The 25,340-nt window shown below is 38.5% G+C and overlaps 4 protein-coding genes across 11 annotated transcripts in view; 2 read left to right on the forward strand and 2 right to left on the reverse strand.

Moving 5' to 3' along the window:
• Positions 1–19,782, forward strand: part of LOC100742416 (focal adhesion kinase 1) — a 37,948-nt gene extending 18,166 nt beyond the window's left edge. For 2 of the 7 annotated variants that reach the window (XM_012381207.3, XM_012381208.3), the window contains exons 2-24: positions 2,105–2,736; positions 10,462–10,604; positions 10,783–10,958; positions 11,036–11,167; positions 11,249–11,398; positions 11,475–11,663; positions 11,745–11,825; positions 11,902–12,124; positions 12,493–12,528; positions 12,644–12,775; positions 12,865–13,047; positions 13,124–13,340; positions 13,413–13,603; positions 13,683–13,887; positions 13,992–14,071; positions 14,161–15,983; positions 16,495–16,635; positions 16,718–16,867; positions 16,935–17,034; positions 17,105–17,336; positions 17,423–17,714; positions 17,800–18,145; positions 18,226–19,782. In XM_012381207.3, the coding sequence (XP_012236630.1) occupies positions 2,654–2,736; positions 10,462–10,604; positions 10,783–10,958; positions 11,036–11,167; positions 11,249–11,398; positions 11,475–11,663; positions 11,745–11,825; positions 11,902–12,124; positions 12,493–12,528; positions 12,644–12,775; positions 12,865–13,047; positions 13,124–13,340; positions 13,413–13,603; positions 13,683–13,887; positions 13,992–14,071; positions 14,161–15,983; positions 16,495–16,635; positions 16,718–16,867; positions 16,935–17,034; positions 17,105–17,336; positions 17,423–17,714; positions 17,800–18,123 (5,283 nt within the window). In that variant the 5' untranslated portion in view covers positions 2,105–2,653 and the 3' untranslated portion in view covers positions 18,124–18,145; positions 18,226–19,782. Of the gene's footprint in view, positions 1–44; positions 521–2,104; positions 2,737–6,051; positions 7,059–10,461; positions 10,605–10,782; positions 10,959–11,035; positions 11,168–11,248; positions 11,399–11,474; positions 11,664–11,744; positions 11,826–11,901; positions 12,125–12,492; positions 12,529–12,643; positions 12,776–12,864; positions 13,048–13,123; positions 13,341–13,412; positions 13,604–13,682; positions 13,888–13,991; positions 14,072–14,160; positions 15,984–16,494; positions 16,636–16,717; positions 16,868–16,934; positions 17,035–17,104; positions 17,337–17,422; positions 17,715–17,799; positions 18,146–18,225 lie in introns of those variants that run through there. The other 5 variants (XM_024365073.2, XM_024365071.2, XM_024365075.2 and 2 more) reach the window with 5 other exon arrangements.
• Positions 19,783–20,154: 372 nt separating this feature from the next.
• LOC100749158 (sister chromatid cohesion protein DCC1) lies at positions 20,155–22,344 on the reverse strand. Its single transcript, XM_003486674.3, has 8 exons — positions 22,050–22,344; positions 21,759–21,935; positions 21,510–21,705; positions 21,237–21,429; positions 20,903–21,119; positions 20,707–20,816; positions 20,436–20,616; positions 20,155–20,363 (listed from the first exon to the last, which is right to left on the reverse strand). Exons 1-8 carry the CDS (start codon positions 22,067–22,069, stop codon positions 20,258–20,260), a joined length of 1,200 nt encoding a protein of 399 aa, XP_003486722.1. The 5' UTR covers positions 22,070–22,344; the 3' UTR covers positions 20,155–20,257.
• LOC100742539 (elongin-C) lies at positions 22,242–23,856 on the forward strand. 2 transcript variants are annotated; one of them, XM_003486620.4, is made up of 5 exons: positions 22,264–22,409; positions 22,849–22,909; positions 23,106–23,174; positions 23,347–23,540; positions 23,608–23,856. In XM_003486620.4, the coding sequence occupies exons 2-5, from the start codon at positions 22,877–22,879 to the stop codon at positions 23,747–23,749; spliced, it is 438 nt and encodes a 145-aa protein (XP_003486668.1). In that variant the 5' UTR covers positions 22,264–22,409; positions 22,849–22,876; the 3' UTR covers positions 23,750–23,856. The 2 variants fall into 2 exon arrangements, with proteins under 2 accessions (XP_003486667.1, XP_003486668.1); XM_003486619.3 differs by lacking the exon at positions 23,106–23,174 and having other exon boundaries at positions 22,242–22,409.
• Positions 23,857–24,043: 187 nt separating this feature from the next.
• LOC100742742 (biogenesis of lysosome-related organelles complex 1 subunit 2) lies at positions 24,044–25,315 on the reverse strand. The gene has a single exon (XM_003486621.4). The coding sequence runs from the start codon at positions 25,185–25,187 to the stop codon at positions 24,693–24,695; it is 495 nt and encodes a 164-aa protein (XP_003486669.1). The 5' UTR covers positions 25,188–25,315; the 3' UTR covers positions 24,044–24,692.
• Positions 25,316–25,340: the final 25 nt, after the last annotated feature.

Consider the following 25,340-nt stretch of genomic DNA (forward strand, 5'->3'; position numbering starts at 1 on the left):
GCGTCGCGGCGCAGGCTGCCGCACCCAGCAAAGCGCTTGCTCCCCTTGAACCGGCAAAACGTATACCTGACGCAACCGAGGAGACGACGAGCGCGCGTCGTTCTCGCGATACGCTGTTGCTAGGCGCTCGTTTTCGAGCAACGATTCCGCTCCGGGAATTCACCCCGCTGTCCACCGAAGCCGTCCATTCGCCTGTGTTTCGCGGATTCCCAACACCGAGCCAAGGTCACGACACGTTTGCGTATCGCGTTCCACGAAACTTGCCAATCTGAAACCCGGTGCTATCCGCGCTACTTGCCCTTTGCGTCCTGCGCGTCCTGCGCGTCCTGCGCGTCCTTTGGAAGCGTGCTACGAGCCGGTGTTCCCTCTTTGCGTCCTGTGTTCGCTTGCGCGGCTTCTACGTCTTCCTGTGAAGTTCTCTACTTTTATACGTGACATCGATATGTGAATTCAAGTGAAGTTTCGAAGAGCGATAAGGGAAGACGAGGTGGTTCGAGGGATGAGATAGGAACCGATGAAGGTAACCAAAAACTGGCTGGGAAGGAAAGTTGTACGAAGTGTGCGGTACTCGGGTTTGTCATGTCAGGAGTTGGAAAGAATCGCGATACATATATCGGCGCGTATGCGACAGGAAGTAGCCGAAGGTGAAGTACGAACCAGTGGGTGGGTGACGAAGAGAGGAGGAAGATTTCGAAGCGCCGTGTCAAGGTTGCACGACCTTGATTCGGTCAACGACACGAGCTTGGCTACGTTTCGCAAAATCGAGCGCACGCTGGATTCGTGCGCTGAGCACGCGTATCGTCACTAGCCGCTTCGAATTTTCACAGAAGTGTCCTCGTCCTTTCGATTCGACGATGCTTTTTTTCAACCCGCATTTCTTCGCGCATAAACCGCCACTATTTAATCGCTTATTCCAAGTATCGAAGCATCAAATCTTATAGCATCGTTAAGAGGTAACTATAGGGACAAAGTCTTAAAGTTCCTCAAAAGTTCTCCGGGTTGTGAATCGTATAATTTTAGAAACGGTTTTATTTCTCCAGTCCAGGAGAACGTCTAGTTAACCGAATCGACGCGAATGTAACTTTATATCGTCCCAGGGACGCTTTTCTCCTGCGATACTTTTTTAAGCCGGAAAATGCTCTCGAGAATATTTATGAACTATTACGAAGCCGTCTCTGATAAAACACGTTTCGTTCCCTCAGACCATTTGGTTTCCCTACGTTTAAACGTGGATTAATCGAATAGTCGTTCGATCCTGCGGGACCCCTCTGAATTTCATTAACACGACCACTCTCTTATCTCTAAATACGCATATGCATCGGAGCGAAAGAAAGCCGATTTTCACCGACGTAGACGGAGCGTTTAGCATCGCGAAAATGTTCGCGGAGCTTGCAGGCTAATTACTGTACCAACGGGAATAACACTGCGGTAGTCGGCCCTGCGGAGACTGCAGACAGACGTGGGTGGTGTCCATCTTGAAATAGATTGCATGCCTTACCGGGAGTCGTGCGAGCTTTTTCACGAATTAAATCTCTCTCATCCATTCGCCATAAACTACATTCCAACATAGATATTCGTTTCTCGAAAGTACTCGAGTCAAACTCGTTGCAAGAGAATTCCTCTGTTGCCAGGGTATTTTTCGAATGCGATGAAAGTTTGAATTCGCTCCAGGAAATACTGTTCCCGTATTTTCGTGGAACGATCAGTCGATATCTCGACTGAATAGTTTCATGTTTATGTCCGGTTCTGGCGGAATTTACGTGACGGAACTGGAAGGTCTGTGGCCAGGATTAGGCGGTGCCCCTGCCTTTGGGATAGGTTAGGTTCGTCCTCATAGACGTATGCGAGTGCACGCGAGATCTCTATCGGTTTTGGAAGTTGCTCGCAAATCGCGTAACAAGAGTTTCCGACGCTTGGAAAGATGAAGCAACGGCTTAGATAAGAACACCCGTATCTTCCCGCCACGCTCCGCGATAGAGGACATTAAACTGGCTTTTCCACTTTCCCGTGCGGTACTGGAAAGAACTGGGGGAGGAGTTCGTTTGAAAGCGATTATCTTGCATAAAGATAGTTGTTTTAAAATTACGTTGATGGTTGTTCACAGTCATTAAGCAACAACAGAAACCGTCGTTCAACGGAGATCAAAATTGAAATCCATCGAAGCCGTGGAATATAGAATCGCGAGTTCGGTAGATCCAGTAGCTAGCTCGTTAATCGAAGAGGAGGACGGGATAAAATTTCCAGTGCATCTCCGGTGTGTTTCCGACGACGATATCGATTCGAAAGTGGCGGTGCAGCAAATGCACCGGAAAGAGAAGAAACATCACCGGTAAACGAAGAAGTTGCATCGAGTGTACCACTGAATTCCGCCGCTTCGTGCACGACGCTCCAAATCCTACCGACACCGGAACCGACCGCTTTCCTTCGAAAATTCGTTCTTTCCTTGCTTCAGAGAACTCTTTCGATAAAATCGTGGATGTCGCTGCTATAGCGAGACAACAGTGGAAACAAAAAAATCGCGTCTTCCGTCCTGAAGATTTATTTCACGCCTATACGTTCTCGAAGTGTTCTATTCCTCACCGTGCCGATGAAAACAGTGACTAGTGGTGGGTGATGATCAGTGACCCACCGTTTCGAATGAAGTGGTTTTAGGATGATGGTGGAGCGTGTCGAGGACCATCTCTTCATGTATCGACGTCCCGTTTACCGAGTCTTCCAGTACCTCGAAACCACCGAGTAAGTATCACGACCAAAAAGCATTTCTCCGCGATTTCACGCCGATCGTGTTTATACTTGTATCGCGTTATCGAACGCGGTCGTTTCGAGCGGCTTTGTTTCGACGGGACGCGGAAAGATCCGCAACGACGACGAGACAAAGATGAAATAAATTACGCGTTTCACCGACCATGGGAGCGAATCGAATCTCGATAATATGCGATCTCGGAGAGGTTTTGGAAAGTTTGCCCAGGGGGTTCGAGATGGTTCCGGTTCCTTAGACGCTGGGTATCCAGCTGTTAGTATCTTCAGAACCACGGAACAGGCGTTTAAACAAAGGGGTTAGTTCGTTTGAAGAGCAGCCAATGGCAATTTCCATGCATAAAGCCTTTGCAAGTCCCTCTTCCAATTCGTGAATGGAGGGAAACGCCGCGAGGGAGATTCGAGTGGGAGTAAAAGGAGGAGGAAGAAGAGGAACGCAGATGGTTTCGCGCGAAAACACCTTCTTTTTTCGTAGACTGTGTTACGTCGATACCAACGGGTTACCATGGCGAAATTGCCATCATCGACCACAGCCCTCTCGGTAACCGTTTCTAATTGATGCTATTAAATGAACTTCAATATCGCCGGTGCGTAGCTACTGTCGTTTCCTTATACTTGCAAACTTTCGAAATCTTTCAAGATTAAATTTTATCTGCGTCCTCGACAAAAGAATCGTTACGGTATCTCCGTTTCTCTTTCGTTCGACGATAATCGCTTTGCATTGTACGTTGTAAAGTTTTATCGCGACCACAATTCCATCTAAAAAGCTCCATGGTCCGTCAAATTACAGCAAAAGATTTACCTCGCCGAATAGTTAGAAAGAAGTCACGTGACGTGGAAAATGAGGAAGCTTTGGTCAGGATGCCAGCCAGAACTCGCTGGTCAGACCTTACCTAAAAAGTTTCGGGAGACGTCTGCGACGCTTTTCTCAAGTGGTTCGCTACTATAATACTTGCATCTATGTACTTAGTTCCGAGACGCGTCAGCTCGCCGCAAGAGCTACATAAACAGTGATATCTTCCGTAAAAGTAATTCCCTCGTTTCATCCGAGTAATCGAAATTTCGAAATAATCGAAAAGTGAAGCGAATTCGATGCTATCTTAAGCAAGAACGATACGAATTTTAACATAGATTCGAAATCAAGGACGCAATGTATGGGATAAATCTCGTTCGAGTCTTAATAAGCGATCTTTGTTACACAAATAGGATAGTTCTGAACACTTTTCCACGGTACGAACCAGTTTCATTGTTCGAAAGCTGTTGGGAAATCGAGTCCGCCTTTCCATTCGAAGTTCAACGAGCTTTTAATCCACGAGAGTCGTCATTTTAGAATTTAGATGGACCACCATCGTTCGTTCGATGTTTGACTGGCCTAGCAGGTTCTACGAGCAGCGAATTTTCGAGAGGTCGACCTTCGATTTTACGTTTTGTAAGCTGACCGCGTCGTCTCGGATAGCGTGAAATCAACCTCGAATTAATCGCCGACGTCCCATGAGTATTCTTGTATTTAACATATAGTATAACCGTGCCGAGATTGTCGGGAAAAAGGACATCGAATTTGACCCCAATGAAGCGTATCTTCTTAATATCCTGTTAAAAAATAATCAACTCGAGCACGAAGGTAACTCGAAGCACCTGGTGTTGCTCTTTCAGGTTAAGTATCGCTTGTTCAGATTCGCAAAAAGTGGATAATCACCGCGATCTTTCATGAGAAGTTCCGCTCAATTCCCTCTGCTTGACATTCTGTGATTTCCGATGGTTTGGAGTTTGCCCTTTACTACCCCCTTGGTGAAATTCGTGCCATGAACGACGTCCATCCTGTGGTCAATTAGTGGTCACTTTCTCGAAAATCGTATCGATTACCTCGCTGCTGTTTTCGTTTTTGGAGGTTTCCTTCCGGTTCTAGCTATTTTCTTGAACGATGTCTATCCAAGTTAGTGGTATATAATTTATCGCATCAAAGATTTCTCTCCGGCAATACTTCCCTCAAATATATCTGCCTTACTCTGAAGAAATTGAAACTTGGAACAATTTCCTACGTCCGAAGAAGTAACTCTATAACGTTCTTCGTGAATTCTTTAGCTGGAAGAAAACTCAGTTTACCAAGAAAAATAAACGCAGATATTGCAACGAATAAATTGGAAAGAGAAATAACTTAAAAGTGGCAAACGTGTCAGAAAAAAGAGAGAAAAAGGAGAAGGAAGATGGAGTTGAACTACAAAGTTATCGATGTGAAAATGTGCCACGATGTTCGCGAACTATCTATGTGTATGTATGTGTAGGGTCGTGTCGAAGTCGCAATGCGGATGCACCTCGTATTCCATCTCCTTGATTACACACCGTTGTCATGCATTGGGGCGATCGATCCAGCTAAGCTAGATCACCGACCATGCTATATGCGTGTTAAATCCTATGAGTTACACCATGAATGTATCTGAATTTCAGACCATAGAGAATACAACGTTCTTCCTTCTCTATAAAATAACTCTGTGAGTCCGCGACTGCTCGTAAAAATATAAATTCTCGTGAAGTTGGTAGCTCTATCGGAACGGTCGAATATACCCTGTGGATGATTTATTCCTGCGGACTATTGTTTAACTTCTATCCTTCGCTTAAATGCCATTAAACACCGACAGCTCGTTGTCCCGTGGAGAACCTTTCACACCGCAACTCGATCGCGTTGCGAGGCTTGTATTTTCTTCGTCCGGTATTGTCGATGCTTTGCATTCCTTGTCCTGGGCCCGGTTTCCGCGTTTTCTTTGTAGCCTAGTTACCGTGATTACAACCTGTCATCATTTTCTCTCTCATCCCTATAGAATACGTACGTATCTCCGAGAAACGAAGCTAGTTTATATAAGATCCGCATTTCTCTTTCATTCCGATGAAAACGACTCGCTTTGAAGCTCACGCAAGGAGGATCAAATACACCCCTTAACCTTAAAAATCGACTAAACGGAAATAGAAAGCAAGAAGAGGAGAAGCGATCGCGTTGGAAGTTTCATGGAGGTGAAATATCGAGCAATCGGCGTCTCCAGGCAGTCTGTTGGCGCGATCGTGCACCGACTTGGAACAGCCGATCGCCCTGTTTATTTGCGCCATAGGAATTGCGCTAGCGACGCGATTTTTCATAGACGTCCCACGCGTTAGAGCCAGTGAAACACGGACACAGAAGAGAAGGAACGGCTCAATAGGGAAAGAGAGGAGAAGAGAGAGAACGGCAGGTTGTCCGTTCGACTCGTCGATCAGTTTCTATCCGACGTCGAGGTAGCGCGTACGCGATTCGTGGCAAAGAAACGCGAACGTATCGAGGGTGTGTCGAGCTGGCAGGGTGAATCGCGTCTCCGGTGTTTCGAGGCGCGAGGAAAAAAAACAAGGACGAGTCGAGTTTCATTTCCGTGGTAAAAAATTCTCCACGTTCTATTTTCGTATTGAAAATCGTATGCTACTCGGCACACCCGTGTTCCCCATCGGGGCAGGAAAACTCGCGAAAACGATCGGGGACTCGGGACGTTGAACCAGCCAGCGCAAAATTAAAATCGTACGCAATGCCTGTTCCTCGTCTTTCCCCTTATACCATGGCTATATTTCGAGACACGGCGACCGCGCAGCCTGCCCCAGCCAGATGTAATTCAATTTCGTAAAACGAGACCCATGCGATCGTTCCGACACAGTTCCCTCGCGTCTCGATTCGCTAGCATCGATCACGAGGATCAAATGAACACCGTACGAATCAAACGATCCACGCGCTTAAGAATCGAGTTACCACCGTACGAGCAAAAATAGATGGGCAACGGATGACAAAAGACTATGACGAGACAACCGGATCGAGCGGAGTTCGCTAAGATATCGATAAAGCGATCTACGATTCGATCGAAGAATTTTCAACGGCGACTACTCAAGTGCTCGCTATTCGATGACGCGTCCAACCAACTGATTGTCAGTCGACGAACATTCCGCGGTATTGCCTCGGCGGATAAGTAGATTTTCCTGGATTCGTTCGATGAGTTGTACGTGATTTCGTACGAGATCGTCGAACACTCCGGAAGGATAATGCTGGAGCTGGTGGAACGCAAGGCCAACGGAATCTCGTGGCCGAGCTGCCGCGGCCAAAACTTGGAATCATTGGGCAAAGATCCCAAGGGGATTTTTTTTCTCCGCCGAGACAGAGCATGTCCTCGGGAGAAACGATGGAGAAGAGAGAACGGGGGTTTGCTATGCTCCCTGGGGCAATTGAGATGCAACGACTCCTACACACCTGACACCGTTGGCACGTGGAAATTTCACAGGGTGTCTCGTCCGAGGTAAACCTCAGAAAGCGCGAAAGAAGGGAGACTGAGGAAATAGAAACGTCTGCAGGAAGAAGCGGAGAAGGAGAATTTGCATCATCGAGAGTCTTGCTTGTTCCATCCTCGCTGTTCTTACGCAATTAAGATTCCTTCGTGCAAACAGAGATCCCGTAAATCGTTCGACTTCCGCGAAACAAGCCAGCGACGATTTATTACTCGCGCTTGTATTTTTCCGTGGCGACGAGTATGTTTCGCGGCTTGTAACGAGCGATAGAGGCACGCGAGCCTCGTTACGGCTGTGACGATGCAAAAGCGCAATAGAGAAAGTAATAGTGAAAGGTAAAGTGCGTGGGCGATAGTCGCAGGTGCGTGGTGGTCCTGCTCGTGCCGAGTCGAGCCGCTCTGTTGTCGGGTCAGGGACGCACTTCTCGTATCCTCTCTCTTTCTCTCTTTTCCTTGCTCTTTTCTCCTTCTTTTTATACCACCGAGACTACCCTCCGCGACGAAAAACTCTTTTAGTAGCCGCTGTCGTCGCGCGCTCCCGATTTCTCGCTGCGATACGTCGCCCTAGAAACAGAAAAGTCTTTCGAACGATAGCAGCCGTGTAATCGGTACGATCTCATTCACCGATCTCGCTGAATTATCGATCGCAGCAGCTCATCTTCGACACTAACGAAAAGAGAAAGTAACGCGCCGCTACTTTTCTCCATGCGAATCAAGTTTCGAATCCAATCAGCTATTTCGGCTGCTTGATATTCAGCGACAAACAAGTAATAAGTTGAGCTCGGTGTTTGCGCTTTGTAATTAGCGGGCCGGAAGCTATTTAATATTATCCGCGCAATTGAATTAATTCGGCCGATTTAGCGAGCCGCGAAAACGCTGAGCAATGAATATTCATCGTGGGGACAGAAAACTGGCCGCCAACCTTTTCGGTCGTCCCTCGCCCTTCCATCTTATATCTCGACTTTCTGTAGAAAGATTCCTCCGGCCGATACCACGGCGGCATTTAACAATTACGCTGGTTGCGCAACTCCTTCGTTCGTCGTTATGTTGCTCCAAAGTGCCACGTGAATTAAAAGGCCGATCGACTTACCGTGTACCGGCTTACTCGTGTCGATAATCGTTCGCGGATCATGGGCTTGAGTTTATACGAGGTACGTAACCGCGTCGTGAATCGGTGTAATGTTGCGCGAATAATTAATTCGTGCTTTGCTGGCCGACAAACGGTTGTTTCATCCGCTGTGCGCTGTTAACGAAGCATTCGCCGTATTTTACCGTATTTTATTCCTTTCGGTAGAGTTTACCGTTACGTTTGGATCATTTAATTTATGACAATTTAAACTAGCGGCGAGTGTACTTCTCGCGTAGAAAAACGATTATTAAATGCTTCCAGCCCATAGGTAAGTTATCCCACTTTTTTAGAGTAAGCTCGCGTTCCTGGGTAGAACAACCTGGTTCTGATTCGACGCGATCCTTTCCACGATCCAGTACACCAAACGAATAGCTGGTGGTTCTCGGCGTAAATGCTTCGTCCCTGACCGACGGCATTCCTTAGGCGGACGACGCTCGTAATATACATTTGCATTAATAGCAGCGATGCAAACACAAGGCTCGGCTGGAACTGCTCAACGACGCTTTCGTGCGTCAGCTTTTTCATGAATTTAGCGTGAGACCTGTCGTTTTACACACGCGTGAAAAGTTGCGTCACCGATGTTGCGGGTTCTTCGAGGAACGCGAAAAGTCAATACAAAGATGAAACTTGTTTCAATGATTGCGCGTAGAGGTGGCTGAAGAACGTGTCCGGAAGCTGCAAATACTTTCAACCGAGCGTAGTAAAGTACCTGCGGACGTGCGATCCTCTTACCATTGCATTCGCAAAGATTCTTCCATCTTCTAGCGCGTTGCTTTCAACTACTCGTCAAATAGCCTCGTAACTAGCCTCGGAACGATAATCACGTGAAATCATTTTAATAACACGTCGCAACGAACGTCTATCTCCGATCATCGATTCTCGTGAAATCTCACAAATCTCAGCGGGAATTCGAAGTTCTTTCAGAACATGTTCACCGTGAGCAAGCGCGTTAAGCTGCTCGGTCCGTTTGAAAAGAGTCGCCGGAACTCCGGTTTCAGAATCGAGATGGGGAACTTCCGTGAATACCTGCTCTCTCCCACGGATGCACGCGTTCCGAGCAGCCTGAATCGGTAACTATGTAAGTGCAACGCGCAGGCAAATGTGTCAGAAGGCCGCGTCCATAAGGGGTAGGTATGAAACGCGGACGGTTGAATGGGGATGCGGTTGCGTACAAACACGTGCAGCCCCGTTTCTCAAAAGCCTTCCAACATCGTTCACGCTACGCGAATTTTTTATCGTAACCGACGCTCAGCTAAATCTAGCCGCGCTATCGTCTTTGACCCCGTACAGCAAGAGGGTTAACTCTGCAACTCTTTTGTATGGAAAACATTTCAGAAAAGTCCCTCGCCCTTCTGTTACCGAGTCGCGATTCAGAAGGTTTCTTTCCATGTATTTTAGAAAATATTCTCTTTCGTCCGCAGCAATGTAATACGCTGTTTCATTGGAATATCTATTCGCGATAGCCAGCAAACAGCAAATCGGTCTTCAGTCAAATCGAAGACGAACAGTCGAGATATTTTATTGGGCTATCTCGCATGACGTCATCGATGCAATCTTCTTCTGGACAAATGTCGGTATTCGTCAACCATAGATACGTAAAAGTTATCGTGAAAATTTTAATCCGCGTGATAAGGCGTCAAAATGTCTGGTCGTCTTCGTTAATAGTCATTGCCTGGTGAAACACGTCTTCGTCAGAGTGCAAATCTAGTAGATAGAATGGTGATTAGTGATTGTATCGCGTTGTTCTTTTGTAACATCGAAAAATACCGAGCAAACTTCGACAGCGCGCAAGGAACGGCTGAGCACAATCGCCTGATAAACAATCACGATTACTCGATCATTCGCATGAGAAATCTTTGTCCGTAAGCATCCAGAAACATATATACCACGGTGTAACGTTATCATGAACTCTTGATTAAAGCAGGGATTTTAATAACGAGAAAAAACAGGAAAGAAGATTGTGGTAATTTAAAAACTTGTCGTAATTGAACGTGCCAACAGGGAGTTACCGTGTACGATATCTAGAGTACAAGTTTCTTTGCTTGTCGCGAAATATCCACGTTTCGTCGACAACGAAATTCGCTTCGAAGAAGAGTTTCAGAAGAAATTCTTCCCTCTATGGTCCGATGAATAATTAATCTTCTCGATGCAAAGCTTGCACGTTAGTTACCTAGTGCGAGTCGAGGTTTTATGAGATAATGCATAATTGACGCGGTCGTTCCCGCGTCGTCGACTAAGCCGACTTCTTTACCAACCCCTTTTTATTCTTCTTTTTTTTTCATACAGCCATGAGGGGATGAGCACTGGCGTAGGAGATGGAGCTGGAGGCGGCGGTGGCGTGCAGGGAAGCGGCGGCGGAAGAAACACGCCGCCCCATGGATCGCCCACCCCCATGGACAAGGCGACTCTAAAAGTCCATCTGCCTAACGGTAAGTTTCTACCTAAACCTTGAACAAAGTCCTACTCGAATTAATTAGGAGAATGCTTCGATGAAACTGATTAAATATCGGGAAAAGAAGGGAGCGTCGTTTTTCCGTAAAAAGGATTCGAGATTGCTTTGAGTGGTAAACCAACTGTTGTTCGTAGTGAAAGTCGTCTGATTTTCAGGTGGTTTCAACGTTGTTAAGTTCGGTGATGCGATCGATGTGAGGGGCATCATCTCTTTAGTAACTAGTCGATTATCAGTTGGAACTAGACACTATAGAAACCTTTACGCCATGAGACTGCATCACCCTGGATCGGGGGAGAGTTACTGGTTGCATCAAGACACAACCATGTATCAGGTATTTTGACATCTTCCGTTCCGAAACAAGTTTTCTTATTAGAAACAGTGGGATTAAGACTCGTTTGTTATTACCAGGTTCAAGAAAAGTACGAGAAAAAACATCCTCACTGCGAGTGGAGATACGAACTGAGGGTACGATACTTGCCACAAAACCTGAATGATCTATATGAAAAGGATAAAGTGACCTTCTACTATTACTACGATCAGGTATCTTCAAGAATCATCCGAGCTGCACCAGCTCCATCGATTTTATAATAGTTGAACAGAATTTAATTGCTTATCCCGTAGGTTCGAAACGATTATCTCTGCGCAAACCACGCAGCTCTTGATCAGGATGTGGCGGTACAACTATGTTGTCTTGAGATTCGCTACTTCTTCAAAGACATGCCACAGGTCGCGCTCGACAAGAAGAGCAATCTCGAATACCTAGAGAGAGAGGTAAGCGCATTGTTCCTACGAAAGTTGATTGGTTTGTTTGAGGGTTTGCTGTAAAAGCGTCGCGTTTGGTTCGTAGGTCGGTCTACACAAGTTCTTACCGCGGTCCGTGTTGAATGGAATGAAACCAAAGGCACTACGCAAGTTAATACAGCAGCATTTCAAAAAAGTTGCAGCATTGTCTGAGCTGGAATGTATGTTCAAGTTCTTCGATCTCTTACGCGCGCATTACAGATTCGATCAGGAAAGATTTATATGCGCTTTGGGGGTGAGTTTGTCGAATTGCCGTAGCTCTGTCTACTTATAGTTATCATAGTCTAAAACTGTCTTGTATCATTCTGCACTGCAGTCCAGCTGGTCTATACCTGTAGAACTAGTTATTGGACCAGATTTAGGCATCTCTTACATGGCTCACAGAGGAGGAACGGTGGTAAATATCTGATTAACACACTAGGTTTTATAAAAAATGTTACAATGTTTTGTTGGTAATATTAAATCTTTCATAGCCAACGAGAATGGCAGAGTTCTCTCAAATACAATCTATTCAAACGCTAGTATCGGACTGTAAAGAACATGCAAAAGCGTGTATTAAATTAAGAGTAGCTGGAGCAGCAGAAACGCTTAGTATAACTTGCTCGAGTCTAGATCAAGCGGAAAGTCTTGCGGATTTAATCGATGGGTACTGTAGGCTAATTACTGGAAGCAATACCTCGTTATGGAACAGAAAAGGTATGGTAATATTTGACTAAAATTTTTTAAGCAGCCGTAAAAACTGGCATGCTCCAAAAAAATTGTTATCATTTGCCATTGAAATTTTTATTCTTTATTTCTTTATCTTAATATTTATCCTCTTTAGCGTGTTGACATCTTAAAACTAACAATCTCGATGTTGAGGCAATGAACATTTCCTTTAATTTTTATCGGTATTCGTGATAGTGTTCGAAGAACTATAGAAATTTATTTTATTTATAAACGTCAGAGCGTTTAGTTTCATTGTATTTTTATAATGAAATCATGTATTATACCCCAAATATCTCGCACGAATCCCTTTTACGTTACATAAAAGATACTAAGTTATAATCGTTTACACTTCCAAGCTGCATCGTGGAAAAACTATCCCTGTCCATGCAAAGGTTTGTAGTTTTGAATGATCCCGAGCTGTAGTTTACTGTCTCGTTTAGAGTACTTGCATGAGAACCACGATTGATTTATTCACGATTACTGATTATATTCTCGATTTCAAAATAGATGCCCATCCACCAAAGTACAGACAAGAGGGATCCAATAGTCCGGAGAAAAACGTAAGCAAAACGGGAACTATTTTATCGGAAGACTACGCAGAAATCGTGGACGAAGAAGGAGACTATTCAACGCCAGCTAGTGAGTGTAATTTTAAAAAGACAAGTCTATCGTACTACCTACCTTTTACACCCAAAGGAATATTAAACTTTGATTGTTAATAATTTTAGCTAGAGATTATGAGATAGTCAGGAATCAAGTGGAACTAGGTGAAATCATTGGAGAGGGCCAATTTGGCAATGTACATAAAGGTTCTTATAAAGGGCGGGACAATCAAGTAATACCTGTAGCAGTTAAAACCTGTAAAGTCGATGCAGATCTTGCAACTTCGGAAAAATTTCTCGAAGAAGCCTGTAAAAAAATTTCTTCTTAATTTATCAATAGAGTAGAAGCTGCGGCTGTGTGATTAATACTTGTATAAAATTTCAGATATAATGCAACAATTCGAACATCCTCATATCATAAGACTAATAGGAGTATGTTCCGAAGCGCCGATTTGGTTGGTGATGGAATTGGCCAAATTAGGGGAGATGCGAGCTTATCTACAATCGAACAAACACCGTTTGGACCTCGCCACTCTTCTACTTTACACGTTTCAATTGAGCACTGCCTTATCGTATCTTGAGAGCAAGAAATTTGTACACAGGTAATTATAGAAAAAATTTATGATTCAAGAACAATTTTGTCCATCACTGTAAATATTTATTAATTTTTATAGAGATATTGCTGCAAGAAATGTACTAGTCTCTGCACACAATTCCGTAAAATTAGCAGACTTTGGTCTTAGTAGATGGGTGGAAGATCAAAGTTATTATACAGCGAGTAGATGTAAGTTACCTATTAAATGGATGGCACCGGAGAGTATTAATTTTCGAAGATTTACAACGTCGTCTGACGTTTGGATGTTTGGTAGGTGTTTTAAGATAAAAACTGATATTCTTTTCCATACTTGATAGTAATGTAAAATATTTTCTTTTTGCTTCTTCAGGTGTATGCATGTGGGAAATTTTAATGTTAGGTGTAAAACCGTTCCAAGGTGTAAAAAATAACGAAGTGATTCGTAAATTAGAGAACGGAGAAAGACTTGCGTTACCGAATCATTGTCCTCCGCGATTATATTCTTTGATGTCTCAGTGCTGGAGTTATGAACCCAGTAAACGTCCGACGTTTAAAGAAATCAGAGAAACGTTACAGTACGTACATTTACTTAATAAATTTAATTTAATTTAATCTTGGTTACCTTTGCTTGATTTCGTTGTCGATAGTTTGTGTTAAATTAAAAATTACGATATTGTAGTGAAATTTTATTGGAAGAAAAACATCAGCAACAGGAAACGATGAGACGAGAGAACAGAAGAGTGCAAGCTATGTCTTGGGGTACGTAAAAAGAAAATAAAGAATAAATTACATTCGATGCAGTCGAGATACTTTGGTGAGCACGGAGCAGATAATTTTTCGTCATTTAGGTGCAGACGATGTACCACCACCTAAACCTTCGAGGCAACCGCAAAACACAACAGATCAATCTCAGCTAACCGCTGCAGCGCCGGTTTCGACATATATCGTGGCGCAAAGCCCCGAGGTTCTTGCACAACTTCTCAAGGATAATCAAACTAGGGGGGTATGTCCCTCCGTCTACACAACACCCGCTTCGCCTTTCAATACCTTAGCCGTACAATTTCAAGACGAAGAGCAAGTCTTAACTACCGCCTTAGTTTCAGATCTACCCTTTTTCGATTCAGCCACCTCAGAACCTTCTGCCTCTCACGATACTCATTCAGGAGATTCCACTTTGTCCGACACTAATTTAGATTCCCTTGATTCCTCGGACACTCCTCTCATGTCGAGCCTTAATATTTCAGACGCGACACAAGCTCAGTCACCCGCTGCCAATAGAAAGCAGCAGAAGGTTAAAGAGATGCAAAATTTGTACGCGGTTAGTTCAAAAGTCGTCGGTAGCATTACTGGAGATTTGTATTCTCCCGTACAAAAATTCATAACGTCCAGTGCTATTCCTGCTACAACTAACGTAGCAACTTGTGGCGAAATATACGGGCCTGTCGCTAATTTCACGCAAAGTTCTGCCATCGTTGGTAATCTTAGTCAAAGCCCCAGCGTAGGTGGTAATTTTGGTGAAAATCCTGGAAACTTTGGGCCTAGTAGTTTAAATAGTATCGTAGGATTAAACAATCAAAATCACTCGTCAAATTTTGGCCAATTTTCTGCTAATAACACGAATCAAACATTCGGTGTTGCTCAACCGGTAAGCCAAAATTCTAGTTGTATACAAAATCCTGTCACTACCGTCGCGTATCCTCGTGTATCGATCGTTAGTTCGACCAGTGCTGCTGTTCCTGGGTCAAATACGGAATGTTTATACGGACCGGTACTGAAATTTCGAGCGCAAAACATTCAGAATCAAAATGTCTCTGATTTGAAACCCATAAACGTATCGGTTGGATCTGCCATACCAAATTCGAGAAGCAATTTAGCACACACTTCGGCTCCAGGACAAAATCTACAAGCACAGCCGATGCACGCCCAGAATTATCAGCATCAGCAAATCTATTCGAACATTAGCCATCCAGGAACGCAACCAATGTACATGTCACAGTCGCAGAACGTGCAAAACATCCAAAAACAAAATCCCATTCATCAACCCGTTTCTTACATCCCAACACAACATACGAATCAGCAAAATCAAGCGACAGGTGCTAACCCAATTTACACGGCACAAACGGCTTCAGTTACGGTGGTGCAAGCTCAGAAGATTCAGGGCCCCGTATACGTACAACAAATTCAAGCTGGGATTGCGAGTCACGTACCGAACGCTCAAGCAATGAACATGAATCAGCAATTGTCTTTTGAAATAGCACAAAGTCATCCCGTTCAAATGCATTTCGCCACATCAGGTGGCTCAGTTCAACCCACTAGCCAGCAACACATGCATCCAAGCGCATCTAACATTGTAATGGGACAACAATCGACTTCTGTTATCGCTACGCAGCATGCTCCGACACAATGCAACGTATCAAATCTGTCAGCAACCATGGCGAACGCAACACAGTATTTGCCACAACCAGTGATGCAGGCGGGAATCATAAAATCAAGCACTCCTCAGATAGCAACTGGTGTTGCAAAAATTACTACATTCGTAAACCAAAAACAAGACGAACAACTGACAAGCTCGACAGATGGTACACTCTCTGGATCACTGATATCTTCCGCTGTCAGTGATAGCACAATGTCATCGAGCAGCTCGATGACAGAGGAGGCACAGCAAGATCAGGTTTGGCAAAGCCTCCTAGGAATGACAATCGCATCCTCTATCTGCAACAGCATATTGTTTTTATTTATGATTCGAAATTCTTGCAGCACCATACTTCTGTTGCAAATCAAATGTATATACAATACATACATACATACATACATACGTATATATTATATTGCTTCTGGTATAATGCAGATGCGCTCACATGCTCGTTTAAATTCACACAATGGCCCTTTTCTTTCGTTTATACACAACTAGACGATATTTTTTGTTTATAACCGAAATGAATTTTATTTTGCAGTTTTGGTAGGCTAATCTTTTTGCATGAAGAATGGAGATAATATTGTCACTATAACAATCTGAGCTGCATGAAATGAGTATGATTGCACTACTATTGTTCTGAAATTGGTTTTGCATCGAGAATTATGCATCTCTTTAATTTTACTATGTACATATGTTTATGAAACTGTGCATTATCTTAACGATTTGGAGCGAATTGATGAAAATAAAATGAATCCTTTTCTTTCAGAGAACCATACAATCACAGTTCGATAACATTACAGAAAATTTCAACAGTGGAATTGACGATGAACAAAAATTATTAGAACAACGACTTTTGGAACAACAACGCCAGTCGGAAGAAGATAGTCGTTGGTTGGCAAGGGAAGAGGTGCGATTTATTACTTGCATTTTTCATATTTATGATGCATTATTTATTTGCTCATTTTACTATTATTTATTTCCATATTTAGAAACGTCTGTCCATTGCGACAAGTGGAGACGAAAGCGCGAGTCCACCAATTCCCCGTTCAGTTACGCAATCACCAAATCATGAACAACATAGTGCTAATACCGGTTCTATAGGTTCCGATAAAAGTACCGAAAAAGTAATTGTGGTGAAGGTAATTTTTTTAATGCTTAAATAATTTTTAAATGTAAAGAAAGTTACAGAGAATGCCTATTTTGTAGAAAATGGAACCAACACCAACTGCTGATCTAGATAGAACGAACGATAAGGTATATGATTGTACCACCAGTGTAGTTCGTGCTGTGATGTCTTTATCTCAAGGTATGAATTATTATGTAAGATACCGAGGTATCTATGACGTTTTAAATAATATTTTACCTCACAAACTTAGGTGTCCAACAAAGCAAAGCTGACCAATATTTGGAATTAGTACGTAAAGTGGGTATCGAATTGAGGGCCTTACTTTTATCTGTAGATGTTCTTATGGACATATTACCTACATCTGCTCATCGAGAAGTAGAAATGGCGCATAAAGTTCTTAGTAAGGATATGGCAGAACTTGTAACTGCTATGAAGCATGCTCAGAAATACAGTGCTACTACTTTGGATGCAGAATACCGAAAGTAAATGTTTCGATTAATACTTATTGGTATATCTCCATGCATAACAGATGAATGAAAATATTAAGAAATATTTAATGTAATTTCAGAGGAATGCTATCAGCAGCACATATTTTAGCAATGGACGCAAAAAATCTTTTAGATGTAATCGATTCAATACGCATTCGATATCCATACGTAGAAGGCCAAATTTGCCAAAAGCAAAATCATATTAGTACTTCACAAGAATCAATGCCAGAAAGTCGTATTCGTTCCAGTCAATCTGGAGAACATTTCTTAAGGAGAAGTCAGTCGAGTGAACGTCAAGGTACAACATTCAGACAGAGTCAAAGCGGTGATCTTCTACATAGAATGGGACAATCCGTTGATCGTTCGTTGCAGGTAAACTGTACTTTAAACTTAATTTTATATGACGATTAAATAACGTCAGTAGAACAATATTCTAAAAATACAATTTTGCATTTAGGGTAGCCAAACTGATGTTAGCAGTAGTTCTAGTTTAGAAAGAAGGCATCATATCGTCACTAACAGTCTCGAACGTAATTCAACAACAAGGAGACAAATGACCACAAATAGCTTAGAAAGAAAAAGACCATCGTTATCTTGTAATATCAGCCCTATGAATAATTCGGTTAATCTGCCACCAATGGTACCAGTTACCTGTAATTTAGTCCAAACAGTTGGACCTGTCATTCATCCAAGTCAAACAGTTACAACAGGTATTAATCAACAGTCAGTGTTTGCACCTAATAATAAAACGACAAATGAAAGTGCAACAACTGATAGCTAACAACGAGGTGCCTTGTATTAAGGTAAATTCAAATTATTCATTACATTCACATGAAATTTCTTCTACTCGTTACTTTACTGCATTTATATTTGTTAATTTCAGGAAAACTTCGAGAGAATAATTATATGTACATAGACTACATCGTACAAGTTACCCATTTACATCTCACGCATAATTCAGCAGCAGGAGATTTAGTATTTATGCTTTTTATAGCTCTTTTTAACATTTAACAAACTTTGTCTAAACGTACTTATAGATAGGACAGTATTCGTTAGATGTAGTCATAGAATTATTACTAAAGGCCGTAAGTCACAGCTATAAAGAAATCACTCCAAAGCTTTAGAATTATTGTTGATTTGTTATTATATGACAACCACGTATATAGGGTGACGCAAAAGGCACCCTCGAATTTAAAGTTCAAGTGTTATAAGTGTACGTAACTTTTATCGATACAAAACCAATATTTACATGAGGAGTTATTTAAATTTTGTTACATATACTTTAACATTATAGAAAATTAACTATAACAGGCTTGCTATTACAATATCATGATGTATACGATACATCACTTTGGAGATTGTCTCATTGCATCACCCTGTAAGTAGTTGAATAATTCTATATATATTTATAAATATATATTTAAGCGAATAGTTCGAAGTATTCTGCAAAAAACGAATTTCTCATAGGATACAATTTTGCGAAGTTGTTTTTATGAATTTATAATTTAATAGTATGTTTCCTGCTAAGAGGAGTGATTATAATTGTAAAAAAATGGGACTGAATGTTATTTCTATTAGGTAATTATTTAGCAATTCATACCAATTTGTGAAATTTATATAAAATGTTTTATAAAAAATGAATCATTCTTCAGCGGCAAGTCAGTTCCTATAAAATATTTATAAAAATTTCATCTTTGCATAAGAATAGTATTGATAACTCGTCAACACAGTGCGCTTGTAAGAACACACACAGTGCATTTATGACTCTATTAAATATTCCATAAATATGAAGTATTCCATTTTTATACATTTATTACCTTTTATGTTCCTGGGAAAATTTAGTTTCATATTAAATTAATATTATTATCCATGATGATTGACTGATTTTTATATTATTCATTATTTTACAACAACCACAATTTTTTAATACTAATGTGCCAAGGTGTGTTTATATAATATAAACAAATTTTGCTATTAACGCAATAAAAATGTACAGTAATATTTTAATGTATCATCCCAGGAATTTGTAATTCATGATTACGACGTTTGACACTGCTATTGCATCGAGAGTATAGGGTACTTTTTTTCTAGAATTGCATTAAGTAGGTATATGTAAATAGATACCCAAAATTTATATCATTTAACAATAATGTTAATAATTAAGAGTATTATTTTTAGTGACTTTGATGTTTCATGAATGTTTAACTATGCATATGCATATTTTGAACATTTGTTACAGTTTAGTTACATATTTATCAGAATTCCACTGAAAAATAGATACATCTTGTGGTGTATGTTTATACTGTCTTCGATATTATAATACTATATAAAGTATACCTTTTGTTCTATAATTCCTCTATATGATATGTAATTATCGCAAGAATGTCATGACGAATATCACAATATATAATGATATAATAAAATTATAAGATTTTTAGGACGAACTTATTCTTTATGAACACACAATTGACTCTTATAACTTCGACTGAGTTTTATATTTTTAATTTCTTTTTGGTAAATTTATTTAGTTACTTCTATGTATAAGCTAACATGAAAATAAAAGCTTAATTTATTTTAGCATTATAGCTAAAATTCTTCTATAGTTACATTATACAAGATTTCGAAAACTGTAACGAAATAATAAATACATGAACTATTTATAATTGTTAGTGCTGATAATTGTTCTTGAAGATGTAGTTGCAATTCTTTAAGAAGGGAAACAAGAAAAAATAGATACTGGAACGAAAATATTCTACCATTATTGATCCTGTTACTGTTATAGGTGATAAAGACTAAGAATAAACACAGTATGTAATATTTAAAAAATATTTATAAAATTGTGTAAATGTAACTATGTATTATGACCACAAACAGAATAATAAACAACAAGAATGATTTCAGCAGTATAAGTAATTTCAGTTACCATATTTTGAACTATAATACTTAATACCATTAATAATTGAATATCTAGCATACTTAGTTAGAAGAGCATTAACATTCATTTTATGCGTTGTTAAATTTCTGAAAAAAAAATGAAATAATTTCTATTTTTAAAAAGATTGTATTTTACAAATGCAATTAATTTTTACTTACGTTATATAGGGTGTTATTTCTTGAACTGTCCACTTCTTTTTTGCTTTAAAAAGTTTATTAAATCTTTCATCAATATCTATTGGCAAATCAGTTTCTGGGAAAGATATTATTTCTTTTTCCATTAAATTATTCCACTTAATAATTGCAATTCCATATAGATATTCTTCTTTTGGTTCTATTTCTACATACAAAGAAATATAATATAAGCAGCTATTTCTATTATAAGTAACATATGTATATTGCAATTCTTTTTATAAAAATTTGTATTTACTTTCTGGGGTACCAATATTCCATGATTTCATGAATTGTTTGTATTCAGTTACTGGAGAAGCAACAAACAGTACTTTTGCTAAAGTTTTGCAACATTTTTCTTCATTATATCTATAATATTGTTACTTATTATAACTAGTTAAAATTATAAAATACATTATGTATATTAGAAAGATTTCTGTATAAGTTGTCTATACTTATATAATGGTGTTCCATCTTTCCTTAATTTTTCACTTATTTCTGTATATTTTGTAAACAAAGTATTAAAAACTGGTTTGTAAATAAATTCTTTCAAAAATTCATATGTAATTTCTTTGTCTACTTCATCTATTTCCCAACTATTTTCCTCAAAAAGATCTAACATAAGTGTTAAACTTCGGACCTCAAATTCAAATGATATAAGACGGAAATAACCTTGAGACCAAGAAACAAGAAATAATATAATTATTTAATATTAATATTAGTATAGTTAATTAATATCGTTACTTAATATCAAGTATGTGATAATAATTTTTATAAAAAATATACTACCATCAATATTGGTTATTAAATAATTATTTAAAGCTTGGATTAGTTCAGCTTCACTGGCTTGTATTTCGTTTTTTAATCTATGCCAATCATATAAAAGTTCGTGAGATATCGATGATTCATACTCTATTCCTTTAAAAGATGTGGGCTCAAGAATATTAAGTAATTTTTCCAATTTAGGTCTACACTCCTTTACCTTCGATATTTTATACATATATTCACATATAGAAAAATTTATACTTTCTTACTGTATTGATTTACATCAATCTTACATACCTCATAGTATGTATGAAAAATCCCACAAATATTATAAGCTTTTATTATTCGGTTTGTATCCACATTTGTCTGTTGAGATAAATTTAATTTTGGTACTAACAAATAAGAATTAGATGTTTCTGCCTCACTAATATCATATGTTCGATCTTTTGTGCATAATACCACAGAATCTTCTTCAGTACCCTGGAACGTTAAACTAGAATGTTGCATAAATTAATAAAATACATATAAATTTAAATGATTGTATACCTGTCCCCAGTGTTTACTGCTTCTATTAAATTTTCATCAAGTTCTAAGAGTTTAATGTGTTCTTGCATATTATGTTCTTTTGCAGAATATAAAATTTGTGTTACATTTAGCAGATCAGACTCATTAATAACAGCTAATTTTAAACTTTCTTGTACTTCTTCCATTGTTCTTGAATAGCTATAGAAATAAAAATCAAAATACAACAGGCAAAAGATTAATTTAATATTTTATTACATTTATACATGTATAAAATAGTATGAAAACATAATAATAAATAAAATTTTAAGTTACCTAGCTTTTACAGTTTCCATCGTATGAAATTTAGAAAGGTTAGAATGAAGTTACAAGAGATAAATTGAAAGAGATAAATTGTTCTTTTTAAACTATAGTATTCACATTAATAAATTATATAAAAGTAAGGTTTCATATTAAAACAATATATTTTATTGGTTTTTACGCGCCAATTTTTCTTCGTCCAATCGTAGAATAAATAAAACTGAAGATTGAAGATGCAGAAGTAGTTTAGAATCTCTGGTTTCGATTTATCGAGAACTATATATCACCAGCGGCCATATTAATTGCCATTGCGTTATTAAGAAACTTTGTTGTGATCAAAAAGTCTGAATTTGTACAATTTTCTTTTTCATCGAGGTATGTACGATTAATTGTTCTGAAGTGAAATGCGATGATAAATCTTTTCGTCCCGAAAATATAATTGTGAATGTAATGTATGGCCTGAATACTATAACAATGACTTATTTTTTATTTTATATTTGATTCCTTTTTGATGCCAATTTTTTAATGTACTCTTGATAATATATTCTTTATGTTACTGGTTCATCATATTGAGCTTGAAATGAAATATTATGTTACAATAATCAATTCAATTTTATTCTTTGTATAAACTGATGCAGCAAAAACCTTAATCAACCTAAATAAATATATGTTTTATAGATTATAACAAATTACATTCCATTGTAAACGAAGATAGATATCAATTTAAAAGAAAATGTTTTGAAGTATATATTCTATTTTTTATGAAAGTACCTAATTAATTATTTGATATTAGCTAATCATTTGCTGTTCTTAGGAGGATAAACATCTTATAAAATACAAACATGTCAAATGATGTGAACACCCAAGTTGATAAGGTATGTTTTATTCAAAATATTATGCATGCCAAATTTTTTCATGACAGTTGGGATATGTGAAGTGTATTTGAAAGAAACGTATGTGCTGTTACAATTGGGCTGCTATCATAACTGCTAGATTAATTCTTCTAATTGGAAAACAGGAAATTTGTGGTAAACAATTTGTTGATTAATGCTAATTTTTCTTTGGATCAAGCCCAATGAGGAAGAAAATATCGATAAAGCAGAGGAAGAAGAAGGCACTTCATCTATTGATCTGCATGCGGTACCTATTTCTGCAAATTAAAATTTTGCTGCTTAATGATCTTTTTGTGTTTTTTATATTCCTTGCCTTTTGTTACTAACAGTAGGGTAGTTGTACGGTAGTTAAAATACTAACTACGTCATATAAATATGAATATACAGCATAATGTGCAAGTAATGGGATAAACTTTTAGCAAGAAAGTGGACTTGTATATGGAGGTTGTGAAGGACCAAATGCAATGTATGTAAAACTTGTCAGCAGTGATGGACATGAATTTATTGTTAAACGTGAACATGCTTTAACTAGTGGAACAATAAAAGCTATGCTAAGTGGCCCTGGACAATTCGCAGAAAATGAAGCTAATGAAGTAAACTTTCGAGAAATTCCGTAAGTATTTTTTAATTCTGCTTTTAATAAAACTTAATTATATTCTTAATTAAACTTCTGTTTACAGATCTCATGTATTGCAAAAAGTTTGCATGTATTTTACTTACAAAGTACGCTATACAAATAGTAGCACAGAAATACCAGAATTCCCTATTGCACCTGAAATTGCATTAGAATTATTGATGGCTGGAAATTTTCTAGATTGTTAAATGTCACAAATAATGTCAATAACAAGCAATTCAGCTCTGAGGCATAACAAAATTGTTGATTATAATTTCGATTTTAAAAAAAAATTCAATATTGTAACACATTTTTAGAAGAGACTCGTACTTTATATTTCACAGCATGGTTATTGTTTTAATAATAAATAATTTTAATTGATTAAATGATTTAATTGACATAAACATAAACAACATAAATTTTAAAAATTAACACATTCAATATTAATATTTAAAGTAAAATAGGAATTTCGATTAGTAAATGATATAAATATGCTGCATGTATTACTTGATTATGCTTTCCATATATTTCAGTAATACATTCAATTATTATCTAAACAAAATTTGTATTGGAAAATAATGTGCTGTTGTAATATTAAATATACATCCATGCCTGTCTGATATACAATTATAAGAACAGATTTATATTATGTGCAATTCGAGCAAATTTCAATCAGTAGATTGTATGCTAATGGAGATTCTTATTTTTGAAAGCATTATGTATTGATATATTGTAGTTATATTTTTTGTTACATATAAGAATATTTATTTTTTGCTTCTATTTATGTTACAAATTACTTTATATTTATTATTTTTTAGCAACTTCTATAATTGGGTCTTATATTTTTCATATAGAAAATAATACATAGATTCATAGGTAGAATACAATATAATTAGAAATATATTATGTGATATAATGTAAGAAAAAGAACACACAATACATTTTTACAATCCTTCATAAAGAAATGTATGTGTGTGAGACTGTATTCTAGTATAGTTAATTACAAAAATAAAAATTAATGGTTGTTTTTTCTTATTTCTTACTTTTATCATAACAGAAAATGTAATCTTAATTCTATTAATATATTTCTTATTTGGACAATAAATAATACAATATTCGAATTTAAATGTTTTAGCTTAATCTATTACAGTTCTACTTGCTTTTTGTATCTTTTTCAATGTCCTTAAATTTTGCTTCTAATCGTTTCGAATATGCTGCCAATTTATATGCAGCTTGTTCTAGTTTAGTTACACTATCATCAATTTCATTGATGTTATCTAAAATTGGTTGCAATTTTTTATATTTCTCGTTTAAAGAATCCAAAGATTGAGCTACACTAGACGATATTGTTTTTAGTTCGGTATATTTCGCAATAGTTTCTTTGTTTAATCGTTCTAGTAAACGATAGTCAGCATGAGTGGAAGTGAGTTCCTCTTGTAAATATTCACCAGTTTTTTGAAACATCGTATTAGCTAAACGACTAAGATTTGGATCATGCGGATCCAATGCTTCGAAGCTACTTGTGCTTGTCGAAAGCGTAGTTCCTCGTTTTGGCGATCCGCATCTTGAGTTGTGATCTGCTGAATTTTCCATAAAAGATTGTTCAATTTGAACGTCTTCTTTTAACGAATCTTTGACGGATGTCATTGTCACAATAAATAATTATTTTTCTAACAAAGAATGGTATGTATATAACCTCTCTTACGCCAAAAAGACGTATAATTCCCCAACGTAAGTAAGTTATGGAGAATTAGCTATTGCATTGCGCTACCTATCATCTTCTAATCAAAACATTAGTGT

Source organism: Bombus impatiens, unplaced genomic scaffold, assembly GCF_000188095.3.
Source record: "Bombus impatiens unplaced genomic scaffold, BIMP_2.2 scf_0129, whole genome shotgun sequence".
In the NCBI taxonomy this organism is placed as follows: Eukaryota; Metazoa; Arthropoda; class Insecta; order Hymenoptera; family Apidae; genus Bombus; species Bombus impatiens.

What these genes read in the sequence shown, in the direction of transcription:
- LOC100749158 (XM_003486674.3), bottom strand. Translation starts at nt 22,069, where the DNA reads ATGGAAACTGTAAAAGCTAG. An exon ending in TTTAATAACCAATATTGATG is followed by an intron (nt 21,120 to 21,236) that starts GTAGTATATTTT and finishes CTTGGTCTCAAG; the next exon opens with GTTATTTCCGTCTTATATCA. An exon ending in GATGGAACACCATTATATAA is followed by an intron (nt 20,817 to 20,902) that starts GTATAGACAACT and finishes ACAATATTATAG; the next exon opens with ATATAATGAAGAAAAATGTT.
- LOC100742539 (XM_003486620.4), top strand. Translation starts at nt 22,877, where the DNA reads ATGTCAAATGATGTGAACACCCAAGTTGATAAG. An exon ending in TGAACACCCAAGTTGATAAG is followed by an intron (nt 22,910 to 23,105) that starts GTATGTTTTATT and finishes CTTTGGATCAAG; the next exon opens with CCCAATGAGGAAGAAAATAT. An exon ending in CATCTATTGATCTGCATGCG is followed by an intron (nt 23,175 to 23,346) that starts GTACCTATTTCT and finishes ATAAACTTTTAG; the next exon opens with CAAGAAAGTGGACTTGTATA.
- LOC100742742 (XM_003486621.4), bottom strand. Translation starts at nt 25,187, where the DNA reads ATGACATCCGTCAAAGATTCGTTAAAAGAAGACGTTCAAATTGAACAA.